This window comes from Choloepus didactylus, chromosome 1 (assembly GCF_015220235.1).
Source record: "Choloepus didactylus isolate mChoDid1 chromosome 1, mChoDid1.pri, whole genome shotgun sequence".
In the NCBI taxonomy this organism is placed as follows: Eukaryota; Metazoa; Chordata; class Mammalia; order Pilosa; family Megalonychidae; genus Choloepus; species Choloepus didactylus.
The window spans coordinates 152,038,189-152,064,075 of record NC_051307.1 but is presented as its reverse complement, the minus strand read 5'-3'; the positions used below and the strand labels follow the sequence as shown (position 1 = coordinate 152,064,075).

General features: G+C 38.4%; 1 protein-coding gene across 1 annotated transcript in view; it reads right to left on the bottom strand.

Annotated features, from left to right (window-relative positions):
• Positions 1–25,887, bottom strand: part of SLC9A9 (solute carrier family 9 member A9) — a 592,279-nt gene that overhangs the window by 442,051 nt on the left and 124,341 nt on the right. The window contains exon 5 of the mRNA XM_037843226.1: positions 7,564–7,679. Coding sequence (XP_037699154.1) covers positions 7,564–7,679 — 116 coding nt within the window. The remainder of the gene's footprint in view (positions 1–7,563; positions 7,680–25,887) is intronic.

The following is a 25,887-nucleotide window of genomic DNA, read 5'->3' as shown; positions in this document are numbered from 1 at the left end:
GACAAGCTATATTAAAGCAACAGCAATGGGCATTAAAAAAACAACTCTGATATTGTCAGGTTTTAAAAATTTATAATTTACGTTCTACCAAAGAAAAAAGAACAATTGAGATATATGGGCAGGAGCTTATTTAATCTGATTTTCTCACATCAGAGACCGCAGCATTTGTTATTCTGAATGGCAAATAAGTGGTATTTAAATGATACAGATATTTACTCTCGTTTCTCTTTGCTTTGCTTCTGAAGCATTGGTATAAACTAGTTTAGGGGTTATTTTGTGTTGGAGCAGAAAAATGAGACTGGGAAAAGAGAATTTAGAAAGAAAATTTCAGACATATCAGTTCAATCTCATAAAAATAAATTGCCTGTGTTTCACCAAATGCCATAATCTGTGCAGTGCATTGCATCTGTGCCCAATTATTTTATCCAATTTTAAATCATTGTGCTGTTGGAAAATGGTTCATATTTTGGGTCTACAACAATTCCATTTCCCTCTCTCTCTCTTTCTCTCTCTCTCTCTCTCTCTGTGTGTGTGTGTGTGTGTGTATTCCTCTCTATATTCTGTATTTGCAATAGAAATATAGTGCAAGTCACATGTGCAATTTTAAGTTCTCTAGTAACCACATTTAAAAAAGTAAAAAGAAACAGGTGAAATTAATTTTAATAATACATTTTATCTCAGTTGTAAATGAATATTATCATTTCAATGTGCACTCAATGTAAAATATTGAGATATTTTACATTCTTTTTTTCATTGTAAGTCTTTGAAATCCAGGGTGTATTTTACACGTACAGCATATATCTACTTGGGCTAGCCACATTTCAAGGGTTCAACAGCCATATTTAGCTAGTGGTTACCATATTGAACAGATCAACTCTAGAGTATGTCTTATTTGTAGTTACCTTAACCAAGACATACTGGATTAATTCTCTTGAGAGAAAATTGGGCAAGACTATAAAGTAAGAATTATTTTCTAATTTTGAATACTGAGCTAATACTTCTGGAGTACAAAATAGTGCAGCTGTATTTGAGTCTCAGTACAGCTGCATCATATAAAATGAAGACATTTTAATCCAAATAGGAAACAGGGAAATTGATGAAGTGAGAAAATGAACAGACCACATGTGTTTGAATGTGTCTTCCTGGAGCTCTTGGAGGAAATGTCAGTCCTGTAAAAACCAGGATGAGTTTCTGACATCTTCTGGGTGATTATTTAATGCATAATACAATATGCTGAGTACTTCCTTTCCCTAAAGGAACCTACTATTTTGGACATCTTACTATCTAAAAAATAAACAGATTACTATAACTGTTTCTAAGGTCTATAATTCATGGCTAGGTGCTCTCTGGAAAAAAGTGTTAAGCCACTGACCACCAGGGGAGAGGAGAGAAATATTGGCTGCTTGGCTGCTGCACAAGAAGAAAGGCACACATTTCTGTTTTAGTTGAATATGTCTTTCTTAGAGGGCAGAAACCAATACTTCCACTCAACTCTATGCTGGGAGTTCAGCAATGGCTGGGGTTCCACCCTCATGTTGGGCCTCTGTCCCTCTGGGCCATGAAACATCTCATCTCCAAGGATGATCTGGATACTCAACTGCTTCTGATTTCATACTTAGGAAGAAATATCTCTTTGATTCCTCACACTTTGCTCTAGCAGCTTCCTTCACATAATTATCAGTTCATTAATTTAACAAGTATTTATTAAACACCTACTGTGCTAGATACTGGAAATATGACTGAAAAGGGGGGAAAAACAGAAAAATAGAAAAAGCTCTCCTCATAGGGCACAGGCAAACAGATAAGTAAATAAATAAGTAATAGATCAATGTCATCAAGGAAAATAAGACAAAGAAAGGGGATGGGGAGCACCAGGAGTTGGAGGCAAGTGTGTGTGTGTGTGTGTGTGTGTGTGTGCTTGAGGGGAGGCTGCAATGTTCAACAGAATGGTCAGGGAGGGTCTCATTGAGACGACATTTGAGCAAAGAACTGAAGAAGGTGATGAAGGAGCAACAAGTGCAAATGCACTGGGGCAGCAACAAGCCTGATCTGTTCAAGGAATAGCACATGGGTATGCTGGAATCTCTAAGTTTCTTTACACACCTTAAAGACCTATCTCCATTTCATCCATGCCACACAAAGGGAAATTCCAAACTTATTAATAAAATAAAATAAAAATCAACTCTCTTGGATAGTCTAAATTTACTGATCTGGGACCCAAGTAAATGGTGAAAAGGGTAGGATAGTTTGAGATCAGAGGACTCCTGGAAAGCTATTGTCCATTGACAGAATGCAAGATATTAACTAAAGCATCTATTTCTAGTAGTGGGATGCCTTTATTCTATTACCATTTTGTTTATTTTATCAACCCACCTTCCTCATCTTTCTGCTTTTCCTTTTCTGTGCCTACCTGAAAATGAGCTGACTCATTTATCTAGGCCCTCTAACTCTGTCTTTCCTTCCCCTGACATTTATCATTCGCTGCCTCTCTGGGGGATCTGTCCTTATTTATCCACTCCGTATTAAGTGTTGATGATGACCTTGACATCAACAGCAAGGTCTTTGCCAGTGAGGAAGGGTGAAAATGAAGTCAATCAAATTATAGTCAAATCATCCAAACTGGAATTAAACTGAAAATCTGCAAAGGAGAGTCTGAAACATGCAGGAAGAATTAAATTTAAGCAGAAATGTGTATTTATGAAAGATAAATAGGAAGAAAACTAAGCTAAGATTTAGCTAAGGCTAATGGGAAAGAATTAATTTTAAAAAGGCCAAGAAAAATCAGACCTGGAGAGCATAGTTCTCTTTCATAAATTAGTGAGTCACAATCATTTAGGCAATAAATGAGTAATTGTGGGGTAAGATTAACCATGCATTTTAAGGTTGCTGAAGATCTTAAATTGCACCAATTTAGTAGAGAGTGGATTCAGTATGTTTTAATGTAACAATTAGCTCCCAGTAAAAGAAGGAAATTTAAGTTCTCCTGATCATGTTCAGGTTTCTACTATGTGAGATCATTTCTGGCATTTGCTGAATTGGGGTGGTGAACTTTGGGTTGACTTTTACTTTCTTTAAAACAAAAGCTTGCTTTCAGATAAAAACCATTTCCTCACAGGAATAAGAAACGGGTATGTTAGGGCTGGAAGGATCCTAGATCCCTAGCGGAAACTTCTCATTTTACAGATGAAGAATCAGCTTCCTCATCTGTAAAATGAAGGAGTTGAAAGAGATGAGATCGAGTATCTCCCACCTCCAAGAATCCATAAAATCTAAAAAGGCTAAGTGGTTGCCCAAAGTTACACGCCTGGTCAGGGCCTGAATTGGAACATGGACTTGGTTCTCAGGATTCTCTTTATATTCACAAGACATTTTATATTTTTAAAAAATTCAACAAGCTCAATTGTTTGACATAGGCAGATAAAAAAAAAATCTTTTTTTTTTCATTTCCATCATTTTTCCTGCCTTGTGTAACCATAACCTCAGGGATATCACCAGCTACAGAGGAGCAAAGCTTGCAAACAACAAAATCTTGCTTGAAGCCAGCTGAGACATTCACTAGAAGAGGGCAAACTCGGCCTTCAGCTTTGGGAACAGGAAACAATGGAGGCAACGGTTTACAACACACAGATTTGTGCAAAGTTGACTTGAAATGGGAACAGGCCCTGAAAGGTGAGATGCCCAAATGCAGCAGAAGAGAAAAACCCTAACTGACTAGAAATCACCAAGGTTCTGCATCCATGCCCCTCAAGGCTGCCAAGGGACTTCTGCCTTTCCCTGGGCTGCAGAAGTGTATCTTGAAATTCTCCAGCAATGACTTGGTGTCCAGGTTATTTCTAACACTGGGAAAGGAGCAGCAAGATCCCTGGACACCAAACCCTGGACACCAGTCTAGGGACTTGATCTTCTAAATCTTTACCAAAGGTTTCAAACCTACAGGTCAAAATCATCTATGATGAAAATCATGGTTTTTTTCCCATATCATAAGCAAAATAAAGCAACCGATAATAACTGGGAAAAAATATTTGTAACTTAAATTTTGAAACTAATATTTTAAGGGTTTCTAAAACTTGAAAAGTAAAAGACCAACAGCTCTATTGAAAAAGGGCATCTTAAGAACAGTTGGTTTTCAAGAAAAAAAAAAATGCACATGTCCTCTAAACATAAGAAAAAATGTTCAACCTTACTCATAATAACAGAGATGCTAATTCAAGCCACACTTATCATGTGGGTAAAAATCCAAAATTTTGACAGCATAGTGCATTGGCAAGGCTGTGAGGAACAGGTACTGTCATATACTGCTGGTGGAAATATAAAGTGGTACAAACTCTATGGAGAGGAATTTGGTGTATCTAGGGAAATTACACATGAATTTACCTTTTAACCTGCTTCTAGAAATCTTTCTCAAAGATACACTGGCAAAAATATAAAAAGCTATTAATGTGTGGCTGTTAGTTGCAAGACACCATTCATAATTGCAAAAGACAACAAAGAGCCCAAATGTCCATTAACAGAGGACTGGTTGAATAAATTATGGAGTACCCTGCAGCTTTAAAGAAGAAAATGAGAAAGATCTCTATATTTTGCTACAGAGCAATCTCCAAAATACTGTTAATTAAACAAAAGTAAGATGAAGAACCATGTGTGTAGTGGCATATGGCAGAGTACATGCATTTGTGTGCATTGACTGCTTAAATTTAAAAATGGAAGGATATAATAAAACCAACCAAAATGGGTGGAGAATTAGGGCAGAAGGGAGAGTGGGGAGAGTGACAGAATCTAGATTTCTCTTGTTTTGATTTTTGGCTTTTGTTTTGGGATCCTATAGATCTTTAATTTAATTTGAAAACAAAAATTAAAAACAAAATGAAGCAAATGAGAATTTTTGTATATTGACTTGTAGCCTAACCAGATGAATTATTTCAAATGATTTTAAATCAAAGTATTTCCTAACTGTATATCCATTGTGGGATATATCCTAAAGTTAAGAAGAACCATAAAGAAATCTTAGGCAGTGTTCAGTAGTCATATTTCTAGAAATAATATGTATTATAATAATTTTGAAAATATATGTTTTAAGCAATAAGAAATTATCATAACATAGTGGGAAGAAGAAAATAGGCAGATGAAAAATAAAAATACAAGTATAAATTCAAGGAAGTTAGGTAAAACCCTTATAATCCAAAATTTGAACCAAAAAATTAATATGAAATTGTGATACAATATCTCTTTAAAAAAAGAAAAGGTCTAGAAATAATGACCAATCCAGAAACAATGAAAACCCTTAGTGCCCAGATGGTGGTCTCTAAACAAAGTTCCTCTAAGAAGAACCAAGGCTCCTTGGCAAAACGGCTGGTTCCAGTTCAGGGGCAGGAAACTTACAAGATAAGATTGATGTGTCTAGTTCTACCAAAAAAAAAAAAAAGAAAAGAAAAAAGAAAAAGACCTATCAAGGACTACTGAAGTCATGCCAAAAGGATATAGGATATACCCCAAGAGGTTCCCATTTGCCAAAGATGGAATATTTTGATCATCAAAAAGAATAATGACAGCAGTAAATTGAAACATCAAAAATGTTAAAGATCCAGATGTTCATAATGATACTTTAAAACAAAAACAAAAACAAAGACCTCATTGGTCACATTTGGAGGATTGTAGGAAAACAACTCTTTGTTTTGAAAATTAGTGTATAAAGGGAAAGAATCAATAATTTATCACACTTTTCTTGTCCAAACTGTACTACAGGGCAATCAGTTGATTTGGAAAAGCACTTCTTTATAGGAGAGTATGAGCTAATAAATGCAAAAGTTAGGATAGAGTTAACAAACCACTATTTTGTAACCTTAGTTAAATACTGGACTAGCTGCTAACCAACAATGTGTGTTGAAATCAGTAGGTAAAATGGGAACTTTAGAGTCTAGTGCATATGTATCACCTAAGGATAATGTAAAATTCCAGAATCTGATTCAATGAGCCTGAGATTCTGAATTTATAACCAGCCATCAGGTGGTGCCAGTACTGCTCTCATTTTAAGAAAGAGAAAAAAGCATCTCCTGATATTTGGGAGCAGTCCTGGTACTACTAGTTGTGACTTGATATTCTGTTGAACGCATACAATTCTACAGAACATCAACATGAGTCAAGATCACTCTGTGACCATGATGGATCAAGATAAAAGCAATACTACCATGGAATCAATCATGTCTAAACACAGACAAATAATGAACCTTGTCCAAACCACAAAACTGACCAAACATCCAGCTAACTGGCAGCTAACATGAGTGACTACTGCTTCTTTACCACTTGCAACTTTAGGGTCAGTGTAGCCTTCCTTCCTTCTAGATAAGACTAACATACTCAATCATGGAATTACCTCCACTTTCTGACCCTCCTTAAATGCCTTCTAAAATCACCAACATGAGCCCAAATCTTATAATTCCTTCCAAACACCCTCATACTGAGACTTCCCTTGTTTCCCTATGGTGTGGGTTCTCCCTTGCTGTAACACCTAACAAATCTAACTTGTTTAACTGTAAGTATGTTCTGGTGGTCTTTGTTGGCGTAGCAATGCAATAAGGTGATGGACAAAGCGAACAACTGAATTCACCAAGAGATTACCAGACATTATATGCCTTCTGATGTGATGCAATAGAAGGCTCACAGCACCACCTACATGGTAATCTTGCCGAAAAAGGGAACCTGAATCTGATTAAACCTTAGCTGCAGTCAAGAGTTTACGAAATACTGGGGATAGAGGAACAAATTAAAGTATCACATTTTATTCAACCACAAGACAAATTATCTCATTTTATTCCCAACAATTAAATAGCAATAAAAATAGAAACTAATGGTAAAAGAGACTAAACAACTTATCAATCAATTATAATGTTTAGCCCTTGTTTGGGTCCTGGTTTTGTATAAGCTACCACCCAAATCAATAATAATAACAATGACAATCAGGGAAATTTGAAAAGTGAGAAGATCTTTAATATTATTAAATGTTTACTGTTAACATTTTTAGATTCTATAATTGCAATAGTTATTTTTTTAAGCATTCACAAATAAAATGGTATGACATCTGGGATTTGCTTTTACATAATCCATTCATGGGGAATCGGGGGATATAGATAAACAAGATTTACCATATATCATCATTTCTGAAGACTATATTTCAGTTCTTTTACTATGCACCCTACTTTTAGACATGTTTAAAAAGCTTCATAGTAAATTATTTTTAAAAATCTTTTTTTTACCATTTATTCAATAGATTGTTTTTGAAAGAAAATAAGATAAGGAGAATATTAAAGGAAGATAGCTGAAGCTGAAAATACTACATGTTGTAGAGAAATAAACTAGAAAAAATAGAGTCTTTCCCATGACTGAAATTGTTTCCTGATCCAATGCTTGAGAGAATATTCACCTGTTTCATTTATTAATAATCACTAATGAATGTGTACAGAGGCATAAGGGATTGTTATCATATAGAGCTAGGTGATGACCTTTAGAAAAACATTCAATTTAAAAGTTTGCTACCTCAAAAGATGAAAATGTTGTTTGAACAATTACCTGGATCTGTAGCAGACATCAATGAGCCAAAAAATAAACAGTCAGTGAAATGAAAGTCTCCGTTTTTCAGTTGGCCAGCATATACCATAGCCTTCACAAAGCCATACATAATCAGCCTGTTGAAGAGAAAAGTAAGATCTTCAAACATCAAGCTAAATTCTGTGTAAACCCATACCAGAGTAACTAATAGTATAATGTGCTTCCTGAATGAACACCATTCACACGTTAACACCATCCTGCCCGTTCATGGCCATGCTGTACACTATGTCCAAATCTCTTGGCTCTTGAAGAACACACTTTCACCAAATATCACAAATCATTCACCTGGCAAAAAGTGACAATATTTTATAGTATAGTTCAATGGAAATAAGATAATGTCAGGAATATAAAAAATAATCTATCAAATGTGGCACAGTAAAGCACACCCACAAATACAGCTGCTTTGTTGACATCTGGAAATGGATTGCTTTTCAGTTTCTGTTTTTATCTCCGCTAGGGGTGTCTGGAAAGGGTTCACGTTTCAAATCTGTCACCATGGTGAAAAGGACATTGGCACCTCACAGGGCACTCGGTCAAGCAGTCACTTTACAGTAAACAAATTTCTACTTCTCCTGGTGTCAGGACACTTGTGCACTGGGTAGGGAATCACTGTGAGGTTACAGAATGAGCAACTTTGGCACACTTGAAAATGAATCCTGAAATGCTTACAAAGAGCTGCTCTTTTCATGAAGATTATCAAAGATTTAGAGCCTTAATATCCCCACACTGTGGAACACAAAATGTCTGCTTTAGTTATTGTTTACAACTCCAGAGCTTTTTAAATTGCATTTAGTTATTTAATTGACTGATTTTGCTAAACTCCTAGTGGAGGAGATAGAGATTGGTAAACTGAACCACGAAATCACTGTGGGTCCTTAAAAACCATAGATCGCCAGACTCCTAGGTGGATGTTTAAATAATCACATTTATTTGAAGTTTGATTTTGAAAAATGTTCTGAGGTTGAGAGCATGACTAAAAAGCTAGAAATCAGATATCAGAAATTATATCATCAATGAGGATGCTTAAGTTTCAAATTCTGTTAAGAAAAATTTCTCCACGGGAGCATATTTTAGACACATTTACATTTAAATGCAGGCTCTGCCACTTATTAGCCATATAATTTTAGAGTATTACTAAAACTCCCTGAGTCTCAGTATCCTTACTGATGAGGTAGGGATAACAATAATAGCTCACAGGTTATTATGAGGATTAACTGAGATAATACACATTTGATGTCAGGCACAGAGTAAGTTCGTGAGATCATTATTACTGCTAATAATAATGGTCAAAATAGCAGATGACATTTGACTTACTAAGTTCTAGTCTTTCACCTTTTTTAACTCATGTAATCCACCCTTTGATCCTGTGAGGTAGGTAGTATTATTATTTGCAATACACAGATATGTTCAAGGTCACACAGCTAGTAAGTTATGAAACCCTGATGTGAACTGAGGGGTTCTGGTTCGCCACCACAGCATGTTGCCTGGGTCAAATAGTTCTATACTTCACAGTATATGTCATACATTATCTCATATGATAAGCTCTCAAACATCCCGTGCGGTGGTTGTTTTAATACAAAGGGACAATGAAGTGTCCCTAAGAGATGGAAAACAATACTGCCCTCCTGGTTGAACTATAAGCCAGCTCAGAGTAGGTTAGAGCAGAGAGACCCAATACTACATTGAAGAGTGTAGATTTTAGTAGAGGTAGCTGAACCTCAACCAGCCTGAAGGAATTAATACAACTGAGAAAGACTGGGCCAGCAACAGGAGCCGAGAAGGGCACACGTCTGAGATGCTTAGCCTGGGGAGGACTTCCTGCTGGCTTCCAGTCTTTTGACACATACAGGGTAGCTGCATTTGTCCATTAAATTCATTCATTCAATAGATTCGTCCATTCAGTAGATATTTATCTTCAAACCCCTACATTGAGTCAGACTCTGGGCTAGGTGCTTGAGATACCTCTGTGAACAAAGATCCTGCCCTCAGAGAGCGTGCATTGTAACAGGAGAGACAGCAAGGAAAAAAAACACACACATAACTTTGAATCATATCTATCATCCATATCGCTCTCTGAGCTGCAGTATGCAGGTGTGATAACAGTGGGAGGTTCTGGATAGTCACGACGATGCTACCATGGAAGTGTCCTCCGCACGCTCCTGGAGAGTCACTTACTCAGTCTCCCCTGGTGTTAAGTCAACTTCATCATAGTCTTTTCTGCTTTGAACTACACTTCAAATGTTGAGCATCAACACACTCTGGAATCAATATAAACTTTATGATCTGGGACTACGTTTCTGAATTCTTTACCTATCGGTGGTTAATTTTACAGGTTAAGAATATGCAACTTAGAGATTTAAAATTACTTGCTCCAGATTGCAGAGAAACTACTGGGCAAGATAAAAATTATGTGTATATATACTACCCAGGCTTGGGAATGTTACATGAGAACCACAGCCTCATATACTATTAGTGAAAAGGAAAATTAATAAAATCCAATAGAATCCAACTTAATTTATTTTAAAAATATTAAAAATCTTTATATTCTACAACATAAAATTGCTTCCTAGGAATTTATAATGAAATTAAGCAAATATATATGAAAAGATGTGCATTCAGATCTGTTTTTAAAATTTATAATAGTGAGAAATTCACTGAATGTCCAGTGAATAAATAAAGGAACATTCATATACATGGTTGACTAATTGAAAAAGGAGATCATAAAATGGTAGTAAATAGTAATTTATAATTTTATAAAGATTTTAGTATAGGTAGGCATACATAGGAACAGAAAAAGGCTAGAAGGACATAGTCCAGGGTGTTAATAGTGGTTATATAATGGAATTCAATGTGAGTATTTTCTTTTTTGTTTTTCTGCATTTTTCCAGTTCCTTTAAAACATCAATAATAAAAGCAAACAACACTGAACATTAGTGAGTGCTATTACGCCACACAATAGTCATTCACTGTGCCATTTATTCCATATGACCCTATGAGGTAGGTACTATAATTATTCCCTTTTTATAAATGAGAACATTGGGATTCAGAGAAGTTAACAAACTTACTTAGGGTCACATAGTCAGCTTATGAATGAGATGGATTTGAACCTGGCCAGGCAATATCAAAGCTGACATGCTTAACACCAACGCTGTACTGCTTTTGAATTGCTTTCGAAATCAGGAGAAACACACACACACACACACACACACACACACACACAGATACACTACTTAATTTAAAAAAAAGTAAATGGCTTTTTTTACTCCAAATCATAACTAAAATAACTATGATTCCATTTACTTCCTTGAGAGAAAACAAAAATCAACCAACCAACCAAACAAAACCCAAATGTCTAGTGTAGTAGGGGCTCAATACAGTCATTGTTATACTAATAACAATGGTTATTATAAAAGCTAATATTTACTGTGCACATACTATGTGCTGGGCACATTTTATAAATGTCATTTATTTGTATTGTCATTGTTTTCATCATCTACATTATTAACAAAAGCCAATTAGTTATAAATACATCTACTGGGAGGCCAAAAAATAACTCATTAGCAGTTCTTTTAAAATATCAATAATAAAAGCAATAATAAAAGCTCTATTATCATAGAGCAGTTTATCTCATTAGCACTTCACAGAAAGCATTTCAGATGGCACAAGCTACAGGGCAGATGTAGTCAATGGGGAGAGGGAAACCAGAGAAGTCCAGTGTGTACAATGCTGTGATGATGGCAGACCTGAGTGAGATGTCCTCTAGAGATCAGTCTGTCATTAGTGACAGTCTGGGTTGCAGTGGTAGACAGAAGCAGGAGTGACTCATGAAAAGCAAAATGTTGATAACACTGATTTCAACAACTATCCATTTAGTGCTGCTCTTTGAAAACCAGAGCGCTGGTTCCATGGGGGATTTAAAAATGGATATCCATGACCTGCCCACCAAGAGTAGAATGTCTCAGGATGGTGGTCACGTCAGTTATTCTAATATAAGACATTGGGTAAAAGGGGATTTTAAAGGCTCAATACAATGCTGCTTACTTTATTGAACGTTTATGGTGTGCTAATAATTTTAACTTTCATGTGCTTATTTCACATTATTAAAGCACCACCTAAAGGCATGCTCTGAAAATGTTTCAAAACTAAAAAGTTCCAGAAGATGCAATTACTTGGATAATTTTTAAATATGCCATCTTTTAAAAAGAATAAATTAAAAAAAAAATAGCCTTCACCAAGCTATGAAGAGATCTATGGAAGAAAGCATTTTTTTTTTTTTTTAAATTGGTAGGGACACGTAAGGAGGTTGTTGTCAGCATGGAGATACAGCTGGGTGAACTAGTTACATGAACTGTCAAAGAACCACATTACTGCCTGTGAAAGAATGTGATACAGGTCACCTCATGGAGCTCACTCTTCAGTAGGAAAACCCACCAACAGGCTCTGGAGTCAATGAATGATATGATCTTCATCTAGACTTCTGAATTCTACACCCATATGTTTTCCTTTTAATATAGGTATCTTTTCCCATTTATTTGTGCATGCTTGTATTAGTTTCCTGCAGCTGCTGTAGGAAATCACCACAAAGTTGGTGGCTTAAAACAACAGAAATTTACTCTCTCATGGTTCTGGGGACCAGAAGTCCTAAATAAGTATCATTGGGCCAAAATCAAGAGGTCAGCAAAGCTTTACTCCCTGTGGGGACTTGAGCGAAAAATTTGTTCCTTGCCTCTTCCAGATTCTGATGGCTGATAGCATTCCTTGGCTTGTGATGCATCACTACAGCCTTTAAAGCCAGCATCTTCAAATCTCTCTCTGCTCCATCTTCACATTGCCTTCTCCTCTGTGTATGTCAAATTTCCCTATGACTTCCTCTTGTAAGCACATGTCATTACATTTAGAGCCCGTGTGACTCAGGATAATCTCCATGGCAAGATCCTTGCCATATAAGGTAATATTCACAGGTTCCAGGGATTAGGACATGGGTATCTTTTGAGAGGGTCCTTATTCAGCCTATTACAATGTTTTATGGATATTTTCAATCTCACATTTTCTGTTTTTTCTGGGACATGTATTTAAGGGCAATATCCCAATGTAGAGGCCATAAATTCTTCACTCATGCATTCACTAATTTGCTCATTAATTCATTCAATGTATATTTACCAAGATACATAGTTCCTACTATCAGGGTGCCAAATATTTAATAACTAATTTGTAATTTATTATTTTATTAATATTGAGATTAAGTGTTATGGAGAGAAGTACAGGGTAGTGTAAGAGTGTATAAGTAGGGGACTTGTCTTGTGGTTCAGAGGAGGATTCCTTAAGCAAGTGCCATTTGGGCTGAGATCTGAAGGAGGGTAGGAGATAAGAAAGAAAATAGTGAAAAGGTGCAGGTGCAGCTGTTGAGGTTTGTGCAAAGGCCCTGAGGCCTGTATAAGAAACTAAGAGGAGGAGGACAGTGTAGAGCATAGTGATAAAGTAATAGAAGGGCTGATACTTAGGTGCTGAGAGGACCAAGGACCAGATTATTTAGGGCCCTGTAGACCCTGCTAAGGATTTTGATCTTTATCTTACGAGCAAGGGGAAGGTTGGAATTGTTTTAAGACAGGATGTGTGCGTGTGTGCGTGTGTGTGTGTGCACATACACATACATGTTTCTATCAGCTGGAGAACATTGAAGGGGAATGTTATTTCATGAGGGAGATCACAAATTCAATTTTGGAAATGTTGAGATTGAGGAGCTGGTGAGACATCCAAGGAGAGAAATTGGACAGGCTGTTGGGTATACAGATTTGGATCTCGATGAGGGATTTGCCAGGAGACAAATTTGATAGTAGACACTGTGTGGTGTGTTACTGCAACCTTGGATGTGAATGGAAGTCCCAAAGAAGATAAGGAAGAAAAGGGCTAACAAATGAGGCTTGGGAAACTCCAGCATCTGAAGGTTAGCTAGAGTAAGATAACCCAGCAGAGGATACCACGAATTAGTCAACAGAGATGTGAGTGGAAATCTAGTAGTGTCATAGAAGTCAAGGGAAGAAAGTGTTTGAAGAAGGGCATAATAAAGTTGAATGGTGCCAAAAGGTCCATTTTATTTAGAGTCATTGCAAGTATGGGGGATAAAGCAAGATGAGAATGGGATGAAGAGTCTGAAGAAAATGAAAAAACCAAGAAAGGCAACATGTCTAACTCTTCTGGGAAGTTTGATTGTAAGGAGAGCCAGGTACATCTCCAGACAGAGAAGGGAAATTGGGTGGGGACTTGAATTGGTAGTAAAGGAGTGAGGAAGAATCTGTGAAACTCACATCTCTTAGGGACTCACAAACAGGGGTTAATGAATAAAAATAATAATTCTTTGAGAGGAAGATGGCATATTTGCTGAACCTACAAGGTATGTCCCAGTAGGGAGACTACCAGCCAGTGTCCCATCTATAAGTAGGAAGTCCCAACTACTGTTGTTTTTCTGGACAATAAAAAACTTCCCTACTGAAGATCATTTCTTCTTGAAACAGTACAAAGAACCAATAAGCAAACAAGAAACCCCTCTTTGGCAAACCAGGGGACTATTTGCCATCATCACCACTGCAGAAATGAAGGGGAAAGGCCTGAACTAGTTGAGGTGTGTTTCCATTATGGCTCTCAGCTCAGCACCCAGGATGGGTTGTCCTGCCCCCAGGAGCCCAAGAAGGCTGTGGAAACTTCTGTTGTAAGTGAAGCAGATGCTCAGATCTCACAATGCAATTGGCCCACCCTACTTTTCCCACTGCCCTCTTGATTTTGTTCCTTCTCCAGTAGAAGGGTGGGGAAAAGAAGAGGATGATGGAGCTGGGTGGCATATGGGTATATTAGAAGAAATTGGGGAGCCAGGGGAGACCTCCTTCAGCTTTTCTATGGTGACAGGTTTGCCACTGTCCAGCTCCTCCATCAGCTATCTTGTACAAGGTGCCAGGAAAACTGCCCACTGCCTTCTCTTTATCCCTTCTCCTCTGAAAGGGGTGGAGGTATACAGGCTTTAGAGGAAGGAGATGGTTCTATGAAAGTTTTTGTCCCCAGGTTGGAAGAGAAGGTAAGCAGGTAATGGGGTGGTGGTAGGATGAGGGAGAATGATAAGGGGAGGGTTCATTGTCAGGGGCAGAAATTTAGGTGTTGAGGTTGGGAAATTTTGTGTCAGGACATTCTACCACCCAAAAATTTTGTTTGCAAACACCATCACCAAGACTACCATACCACCACAGTTCCCTCCATCCCTGGCCTCTACCCACTTCTTAACTGCCAACCAATTACCCAAAGGAACCTTGTTCTTCTCAGGGCACCTCCCATCATCAGGTAGGGTGCTCTCTGGCCCTGGGAACTGAAGGTGATGGTGGTATAGAGATCAAATCACATTTAGGGAACAGGGCAGGGAGAAAGAAAAGTGGAGAAGAAAACTGCATTTGTGGTTAAGTGGTACCAGGTACCATGCTAAGTGGTTTTCATATATCATAAAATTTAATCCTCATACACACACACACACACAAAACAGTTGCACAACCATCATGATTCTTAGTTTACAGACAAGGAAACCCAATAAGTGGTAGAGACGAGGTTTAACCACATTTTCCTTTCTGCATTTTACTATTTGTTACTAAGTAGAAAATTTAACATGTCTTTTGCCTTGGTTTCCCAAAATCTAAAATGCCAAGTACTGTGCTCTTTGTTAACAGCAGAATGTATTAGAAATGAATGTCACAATGGGACCTGCTCTTTGAGGATTGTAAATGGCCTAAAAGACCTTCCATTTAGGCATTTAACTTGGCTTTAAGAGGGTATGGAAAGCATTATGCCTTCCATGATTTTCCCTCCAACCCAGTACTATATCTGGCTTTCCTTGGACTTGGAAATGGCCCCCACATTTTTCTGGGAATGGAAAAGCCTGCAGACTGGTGGTTGTGAAGAAGTACACTGCTCTTTAATCATGCCTCAGATCCCCAGGACCTGGAACCTTGGGATTCTTGGAACAAGGTTTAATGAGTCCATTTCCCACACACCCTGGTGTCTACCTGCTTACAAATTCCCATTTTCCTGGGCCTCCCCTGGATGTTTCACTTACCCTTGCACTTTTGTGTCAACTCTTGCTCCTACAGAAGTCTATGCAGTTCCCTGCGGGAAATCAAACATCCCTTCTTGAAGTGCTCCAAAGCTCTTTGAGGAAATGTGAGGTAAATCCCAAGCATGAATATGGAATGCGCATAGATTGCAAATGTTGACATGCAGTGAGATGCTGTGAGATGTAGAGATCTACCACAAGATGAACTTCACATGGGCAAGAACTTGACCAGGCATCCTAATTTGTGCATCAAATCATATCTACTAGCTGGGAGCATAAGGGCCCATTCAGGGTGAAAAGGGATTGTTTCTGGACCCTAAACCAGCACAGGGCCCTACTATGCTGCTCTCTGACCTACCTGAAGCCCACCCAGGGCATAGACAGAGAGGAACAATGCACAGTGCAGGACTCAGCCACACTCACTAAAGGCACCATGCACCCCAAATGATAACCTCTTTTGCAGAGCTTGTCAGACTTGCCAGTATCCTGGAATGTGTGGCTCCTAAAATGCTCCGAGTGAACTCAGCTCCCCACTTCCCTCTATTCCATAGTCAACCTGCCCTCTCTTTCTTTCAGAAAACTGTGTTCAGTGTTCACTGGCTATAATCACTACCCTCTCACCTCCATCCTTCTCTCAACTTGTATTCCCAATGCCCATCCCCTGCTCCAGTTTGCAAAGCTCTCTCCTTTATTTCATCCAGGTCCTAAACATCACCCATGCATTCTTCCTGTGCTCAACTTACCTGACTAATACAAAGATGGGTATTTCTGCCTTCTATCCTCTCTGTTCCCATCCCCACTCTATGCACACATTACCTAGTCTTGCTAGGTGGTAAGAGATTACAAAGAAGAGTCAGATGTGGCTTCTGTCCTCTAGGAGCTCACAAATGAAGGGGAGAGATAAGCAACCCTGATAGATAACTGGACTACTAAGTTAAAATTGTCAAGTTCAGAAAGAAAGCTAAAGTGGTATGGGGTTAAGAGGAGGAAGGGAGAACCATGGTCTGGGGGAAGAAGGCCTTGGGGGTAAGTCTTTATTGAAGGACAGGTGGGGTCAGACATGAGCTGTGGTAGGAGAAGAGGGGCAGTCCCTACAGGAAAAAGAAACACATGCCACCAAGACAAGTGAGTGGTAATGCACAGGGTGTGAACAGTGGTAGCTGGGTAATTCATTTTGGTGTATTCTTCTATGTATTGCAATCTAATTCGGTGGTTCTCAAATTTTGCTGCATATTGGAATCACATGGGGAGCTTTGACAATCATGGTGCCCACATTGCACCCCAGACTAAATAAGTCTCAATCTCTGGGGATAGGACCCAGGCATCAGTATTTTAAAAATTTATGCTGTGATTCCAGTATGCAGCCAGGGTCAAGAACTATTGTTCTAAATTACCAAATGTTAGTGTGCAGACCAATCACTTGGGGATCTTTAAACAGGAAGATTCGAAGTCAATAGGTCTGGAGTAGGGCCTGAAATTCTTCATTTCTAACAAGCTCACAGGTGGTGCAGATGCTTCTAGTCCAGGCCACACATTGCAGAGGGAGATTCTAAATAAGGATGCACTTAAGGAAGCAAATAACTCAGCCACTTCTGTGCATTCTGGTCTGATGTCAAACTTCTTAAGAGGCACTTCTTTGAATTCACAAATAGAGCTTGACTGAAAGGCAATTAATACAGGTCCACATACTAACAAGTACTTAATACTTACTGCCTGGTGACTTGGTTTAACCACTGATTTGTGGAAGAAAGACCATAGTTATTGATAGCATGTGAGGATTCAAGGTCCCATTACCTCAGCTTCAATTTGGAGCTCCCCAAAGAAGAATAAAAAAAGCAGAAGTAGAGTAAGAATGTCTCAACCACTAAAAGGTAAAATTTACCAGATTTCCACTATCCCTTTGATCTGTAACTCCACTGAGATAGGTGCTGCCTAGGTACAGAGACTCATTTTCCCCTGACATAGGGATGGAGATAGGCAATTGCTCTGCTCTCATTACAACTGACAGTGGCCACTGCAAATTCCTACTGAGTTTTCAAAAGTGGTACGGGATCCTCAAGCTTTTTTTGTTAGTATTTTAAAATCCTGGCAAAAGTTGTATGTTAGTTATAGGAATACTGTCAGTTACATAAAACAACAGGTTTCTTTGCTTTAGGCTGAATTATAACAAATCAGAAGATAACATACAGACCAAAAGCTCTGAGTGGAAGCACAAATGTGTGTGTGTGCATGCATGTCTGTGTGTGTACATACATTATATACTTACATGCATATACATATGCACACATAAACATGTACGCACATATATCCATTTAATCTTTGATTAGTAACAAGGAAGGAAGCTTCTTAAAAATATTGCAAAGCAAGAAATTCCCCCAGGCAAAAGCAGCAAGGGAGGGCCCTCTGCCCTGTACACCCACACCCGGCCCTTGGTCACTACTCTTCAATTTTAAAAACACATGCATGATTGTTATGTCATTCACAGTCTCCCTTCACAGGAGGTGGGTAAAATCAAGGTCCATTACTCTCTTTTCACCGATGTAGTAACTGCCACAAGGGGGTTAGAGGCCAATCCACCACCCCACGAGCTATGCACCACAATTTATCCTCAAATGTTAAACTGAAGCTCTGTTTTTAGTCTTTTAGAGTGGGGAAAAGAAAAATACTTAGAAATGATACAGCCCAGAATTCCCTTATTCTACAAATACAGAAATCAAGATTCCACCAGGCTAATGGCTTGGCCAATGACACTCCGCTGGTGGGAGAGCCAAGACTGGATCACACTTTTCTCCTAAAGAGAGTTTTCCAAAACCGTCAATTTCCATAATCTCTGTTGGGCCTAGGATTTCAGAAAGGGAATAAATACTGTGATTTGAATATAACTTGCTTAATCTATCACTCATTGAGAAATCGCCATCCCTTTTCATATTCCCTAAGGCACATTTATGTTCTTCAGCTGCACCATTTGGAACCCCAAAGCCAACTACTGTCACAATAGAATGTAAATAAGAAGAAAATAAACCTTTCTGAATTTTCCCCAGTTAGATAAATTTCTCAGCAAGTAGCAAACTCATAAACGATGTAGATATTTAAACATATTTAGCTCAAATTAGGATGTTACACTGTTTACTGTTTGATTGATGGCTTTAAAATATATTATCATTATCAGTAACAAGACTGGATGAACAATTTATCTTGCCAGTGATGAAAATAAAACAGCAATCCCTTGCCCTGATACTTCTTTTTCAACCATGTCAATATATTTTTGAAATCATTTTGATCTAGAATGGAGGGCTTCAAATGACATGCTTTGCTTGTATGCATGGAATACAACTTGTTACTTGAAACTCTTTTGCAGCTATAAAACAAGCTTCTTTTGTCATATTTCAAAACACTTTTCAGAGCAGACAGACTATTCTCATGGGCTTCACTTCTAATAACAGAGTTTATCCACTATCAAATATAGAAGAAACCACCAAAATGTGTTAGAGAACAAGAAAATAATAAAATATTTAATCTTATAAAATAATTATTCCCTTACAGATTCTGAGTTTTGAGACCACTATTCCCATTCCCTACCATGCCAGCAGTACAAGTATCTATTATAGAAGATAATTTGATTTGCTAAATCATGCTATTTCCAAGTTTCATCAGACATAATATTTACAGACCAGACTCCAGGGCTAGAACTACATGGGCACAGCCTGACCCATTTCTGGGAACATTTCTGATAATTGCACAGTCACCTGGCCTATACCACACCAAGCTTTTGATAAAACTTACTCTTCATTTGTGCCCCCACTTCCTGTCCACTTACTCTTCATTTGTGCCCCCACTTCCTGTCCACTTCTCCCCACCATAGGGACCAGCTATAAACTACGTAGTCATTGAACCGAAATACAGACAGTATTGCATCCCATCTGGTTTGTGAGTTGAATAGGCTTTGCATTTAGCTGTAAGACAGAACCTCATGATGTGAACCACTTACAGAAGAGAACCAAGAATAAATGGGCCAATAGTTGATGGTTTGATTCCTTCACAACCCCAGTCTTCTGAGGGGACACAGCACCTGTTATTGATCTTTAAGGACGTAACATAGAAGGAGAGAATAAGTATCTTTTCCTTTATAAAAATGACAGAGGAAGAGGAAATAATTGAGTTCATTTATTAAGCCATTCAGTACATTATTCATTGAGCACCTACTATATGCCCAGCATCATGCCAGGAGCTGGCATGAAATGGTAAACAAAGATAATAGGCAGTCTACTGGGGTACACAGAGGAGTGGCAGGACTGTTAACAATACAGTGTGGTAAGTGCCATTGCCACTTTCTAACTCTTTGACCACAGGCAAGTTAACTATCTCCTCTTTTCCTCAGTTTCCTGATCCATAAAATGGGGATAGTAATAGTATCTACTTTTCTGTTGTTACCAGAGAACCACTGCTGAAGGGGTTCTTTAACTCTCTCACTTTTGTTGGAAAACACAAAAGGCTATTTACTAAGAAAAGTTCACATCTAGAAGCCATCAAAGGAAACCTTTAATAGATTGTTTTCCACATAAAGAAGTATGTTTTCATCTAATTCCACTATAGATAGTTGCTAAGACCTCATTGGGAAGATTACTTCTTTAATGATTCTTCATAACTGGAACTTGGGAATGTGATTGGTTTTGTTGCAAGAGTGTATCAGAGTAACTGCCTCTCCACACACCATGATATTCAACCTTAGGTCCTCCCTGAAGAAAGTGGGCAAGTATCCAAGCAGAAGATGGTAAAGGCAAGCTTGTCGGAAGTCACAAACACTTTAATAGGTTTAGTCAACCATATTTTGCAAGAAAATATTCAAACAATACAAAATTCTCAAAGCCCTGAGAAATGACAAGAGAAGATTGTAAGAGAAGATAGATCTATGGCCAAAGCAGGAGTGGGGTTTGGGGAAAGAGGTCTACATCAGTGGAAGCACAGCACACAGATCTTGGGACATACTAACACCACTGTATTCAGCGTTGGTCTGATCACTGCAAAAACTGTTTCTTGCTCAAAATACTTCATAGGATAATGCCTCTCAAGACACCGAAGGGGAGATGGGTCAGGATGGTGGCATAGGGAGCTATGGGATTTAGTCAGTCCTTCAGAGAAACTAGTAAATAGCCAGGAAGAACTAGTAAATAGTATGGAACAACTGTTTGGGGGGCATCCATAACTGGACACACATTGTATATCAGTCTGGAGTGGGTGAAAAGACCAAGATCAGAGCATAGAACTGTAAGAAAAGCTCCCCAAACTGCAGATGTGCTGCCACTCCCCCACTGGCATGGCAGGCAGAGTTGGGACACTTCCCTGTGGGAATAAGAAGTGGTCTCTGCTAAGAGCAAGGGAAGGTAACTCAACCAAGCTCCAATTGTGGTTTTAATTAACAAAGTTGGACTATTGAACACAAGCTATGAGTACAGATAAACCCAGAACAAGCAGGAAAGGAACCCTAAGTTCTCTCCCAACAGAGAGGAGGTGGGGCTGACAGAAAAAAATAAATAAATAAAAACTGAGGCTTCTGGAGACAGCTGAACTCAGATTATTGGAAAATGGCTGTGTCCCAAGAAAAGGGGCACTCAGAACCAGGTTCCAACTGCAGCTCTTGACTAGAGAAACTGGGGGACTGGGGACCAGCTCTAAAAAGGGGATTTCTTCCCTTTTTATTTTTTTTCTCTCATTCTTAGTAGCTCATTAGAGAGAGCCTCAGGCATTTTCAAATGTCAGCACTGACCCAGGCAAGGTTGGAGTTAAGATAATCAGAGAGAAAAAAGAAGTCAAGTGAAGGAGATAATTCTCTAAAGGGAACATCTTCCCTAAGAGAAGAGGGGGTGGGGCCCAGCTCAAGTGGCTACACTCCCTTAAAGAATTCAGACCCTAGTGCCTGGGGTAAAAAACAGAAATGGCTTAAGCTTGGCTTCTGACCACCCTTGTCCCAGACAGGTACAGGGTCTGCTAAGAATTAAAGGCATAGAACCTCTTTATACCAGTGGGGAGCTGCAGGTTGACAAGCACTACCTGCTGGGCAGGATAGGAGAAGCACAGAGTCTAGAGCCCTCACAAGAAAGTCTGGCAACCTCTGGGGCTCATCATCAGGGAAACCTGATACTGATTACACCCTTCTCCTTAGACCTGGGCCCATCTGGTCTGGGAAAATTTGGGATAATCAAGGAAACAAGATGCCTAGACAACAAAAAATTACAAGTAACACTAGGAAAAACAAAGATATGGCCCAGTCAAAGGAACATACTTACACTTCAAATGAAATAACAGGAATTGAAATGACTAATTAAAGATGTTCAAACAAATATGCTAAATCAAATCAATGAGCTGGAGGGAAATGTGGCAAAAGAAATGGAGGATATAAAGAAGACACTGGGGACCATAAAGAATTCATAAGCTTGAAGAAACAAATGGCAGAACTTATGGGAATGACAGGCACAATAGAAGAGATAAAAAACACAATGGAGACACACAACAGCAGATTTAAAGAGGCAGAAGAAAGGATTCATGAACTAGAGGACAGCACATCTGAAATCCTACACACAAAAGAACAGATAGGGAAAAGAATGGAAAAATATGAGCAACGTCTCAGGGAACTGAATGACAACATGAAGCGCATGAATATAAGTGTCATGGGTGTCCGAGAAGGAGAAGAGAAGGGAAAAGGAGCAGAAAGAATAATGGAGGAAATAATCACTGAAAATGTCCCATCTCTTATTAAAGATATAAAATTACAGATACAAGAAGTGCAGCATCCCCAAACAGAATAGATCTGAATAGACCTGTGCCAAGACACCTAATAATCAGATTATCAAACGTCAAAGATAAAGAAAGAATCCTGAAAGCAGCAAGAGAAAAGTGATCCATCACACACAAAGGTAGCTTGATAAGACTATGTGTGGATTTCTCACTAGAAACCATAGAGGCAAGAAGGCAATGGTATGATATATTTAAGATATTGAAAGAGAAAAACTGCCAAACAAGAATTGTATATCCAGTAAAACTCTCCTTCAAAAATGAGGGGAAGTTTACAGCATTTTCAGACAGATACTGAGAGAGTTTTTGACCAATATACCTACTCTACAAGATATACTGAAGGGAGCACTATAGGCAGACAGAAAACAGATAGGAGACAGAAGTTTGGAAGGCTAGGGGCATGTGTGATATCAGAAGGAAATATAGAAGACAAATACTGGGGCTGTATAATTTAGTGAAACCTAGAGTAGTCAAAGATGGTGATAAAATATACTAATATAAGAATGGTTTTACATGAGGGAGAACAAATGAATGTCAACATTGCAAGGTGTTGAAAACTGGATAGTATAGGGGGAAAATACAATCAATGCAAACTAGAGTCTATAGTTAACAGTAACATTGTACTATGCTTCCATTAATTGTAACAAAAGCAATATACCAAATCTAAATGTCTAAAGGAGGGGGATATAACAGAGTGGTATGGGATTCTTGGCATTGTTGTTGTTCTATGACCTTTTCATGTATTTTATTTTTTTCTTCTTTTATTTTTTATTCCTCATTTTTTCCTCCTCTTCCTCTTTCTTTGCAGTAGAAATGAATATGTCCTTATACAGATTGTGGTGACAAATGCAGAACCATGTGATTATACTGGGAATCACTGATTGTTTACTTAAGATGGATTGTATGGTGTGTGGATAAAACTGTTTAAGAAATAAAGAGAGGGATACAAGTGCTGGAGAAAATGTGGAGACAGTGATGTACCTATGCACTGTTGGTAGGAAAATAGAATGGTGCAGCCCATCTGGATGGCAGTGTGGTGGTTCCACAGGAAGTTAAGTATGGGTTTGCCATATGCTCCTGCAACCCTGTTATTGGGTGTATACATGGAGGAACTAAGAGCAGGGGCATAGTGGACACTTGCACACTGGTGTTTGTGGTGACAGTGTTCACAATTTGCAATGGATGGAGGTGGCCTAAGGGTACATTAACTGATAAATGGAATAGTGAACTGTGGTGCGTAAGTAAAATGGAATACTGAGTGTGGCAAGAAGGAATGAAGTTGTGAGGTATGCAACTAAGTGAGTGGACACTGAGGACAGTATGTTGAGTGAAATAAGCCAGAAATGAAAAGACAAACATTATAATGCCTCACTGATATGGACTAACTATAATGTGCAAACTCTGAGAATTGAATCTGGGAGCATGGGTTATCAGGGGAAGGCTTATTGTAAAGGTTCCTAGACTGTAAGCTCTTACAGCAGTTACACCTGTTCATGAGTTGTAATGGTCATTTCTAAATTCTGAGGTGCTGAGCTGTTTGTGTGTGACCTGGTCAGTCCCTGGAGCTTTGGATGTCTGTTTGGCACCTGGGACTCACAGCCATACTTTGGCAGCTGTGAGTGTCGGCATTGTCTTATGCAGCAAGTGTTAAAGAGGCTGAAAAGGAGATTAGGCTTCAATTGGAGATATGAACAAAATGGACTTGGTTGAGACTGGGGCAGATGAAACTAAAGGGCAGAGGATGATATTGACTGTGTTTCAAAACTTCGGCTTCTGTGTGGGATCAAAGGAAGAGATGTTTATTTGGTGCAAAATCTATTTTTTCTGTAGCACACTATATAATTTAAATTGTATGGTTAGTTTACTCAAATGCCATAATTACTAGGAACCTTGAAAAGGGAGTGAAATTGGGTTGGTTTGTACAGGTTAGTATTAAGCCCTTATACATCCTAGAGTAATTTGGGTCAACTAAAAAGTATGTGCAAAGCCTCTTGAGGGACTAGGGTAAAATGTGGAAATATTAAACTTCTCCTCCTGGGGAATTCCTGATATTCTTATAAGCATTGGGGACTACAACTTTAATAGGCCAAGCCCTCAATTTTGGGGCTTACCCTTATTAAGCTTGTTACTGCAAAGGAGAGGCTAAGCCTACTTTCAATTGTGCCTGAGAATCACCACCAGAGAACCTCTTTTGTTGCTCAGATGTGGACTCCCTTAGCCAACTCAGCAGGTAGACTTGCTGCCTTCCCCCATATGTGGGACATGACTCCTAGGGGTGTATTTCTCCCTGGCAAGTGGGACATGACTCTGGAGAATGAGCCTCGGCCTGGCATCATAGGATTGAGAAAGACTTCTGGACCAAAAATGGAAAGAGAAATGGAACAAATTAAAGTTTCAGGGGATGAAAGATTTCAAATAGAGTTGGGAGGTCATTCTGGAGGTTTCTCTTATGCTTTATATAGATATCCTTTTTTAGTTTTTAGTTTATTAGAATAGCTAGAAGGAAATATCTGAAACTGTTGAACTGTAATCCAGTATCCTTAGTTCTTGAAGATGAGTATATAACTATAGAGCTTATATGGTGTGACTGTGTGATTCTGAAAATCTTATGGCTCACACTCCCTTTATCCATTGTATGCACAAATGAATAGAAAAATGGGGGAAAAAGAGTAAGTGAATAATAGTGCAGGAGGAGGGATATGGGATTTTGGGGTGTTCTTTTTTACTTTTTTTAATTCTCATTTTTACTTTTATTTTTTAGAGTAATGAAAACATTCAAAAATTGATTGTGGTGATGAATGCACAACTATATGATGATACTGTGAACAACTGTTGTACACATTGGATGACTGTATGGTATGTGAATATATTTCAATAAAATTGCATTAAAAAAAAAAAAAGATACCGAAGGGGCTAGAAATGAGTTAGGTGAGCAAGAGATGTTCAGCTGAATTTGCTAGCTGGGAGGAGGCCGAGAAGCAAATAGTATCCAGAATTCAGACTTGAAGGATAGTCATAAGGAGGAGGGAAAGAGAATTCAATCTATGTTGCTCCAGAAAGTTAGGAAAAAATTAAGGGGTGAACATTACAAAGTGTCAGACCAGCTTATTGAAAAACCTCCAAAGGATGCAAAGGAAAATGATTATTATTGGAGGTATGACTTCTAAGGTGACTTTAAACTCTTAAAACTGTATGGTTTTATGCAAATCTGAAGGCACAAATAAAAGCATCGACTGAGGAAAGCAACATGGGCAACTTTGTAATTGACAATGTTTTCTAGCATTTAGTCAGTTATCAAAGCAAAAAAAAAAAAAAGACAAATTCGACAGTACCCAAAATCGCTTCAAGGAAATGATTTTGTTAACTACCACTTTTTTCCTAACTTGACAGTAGCTTCTTCACAAATGCTC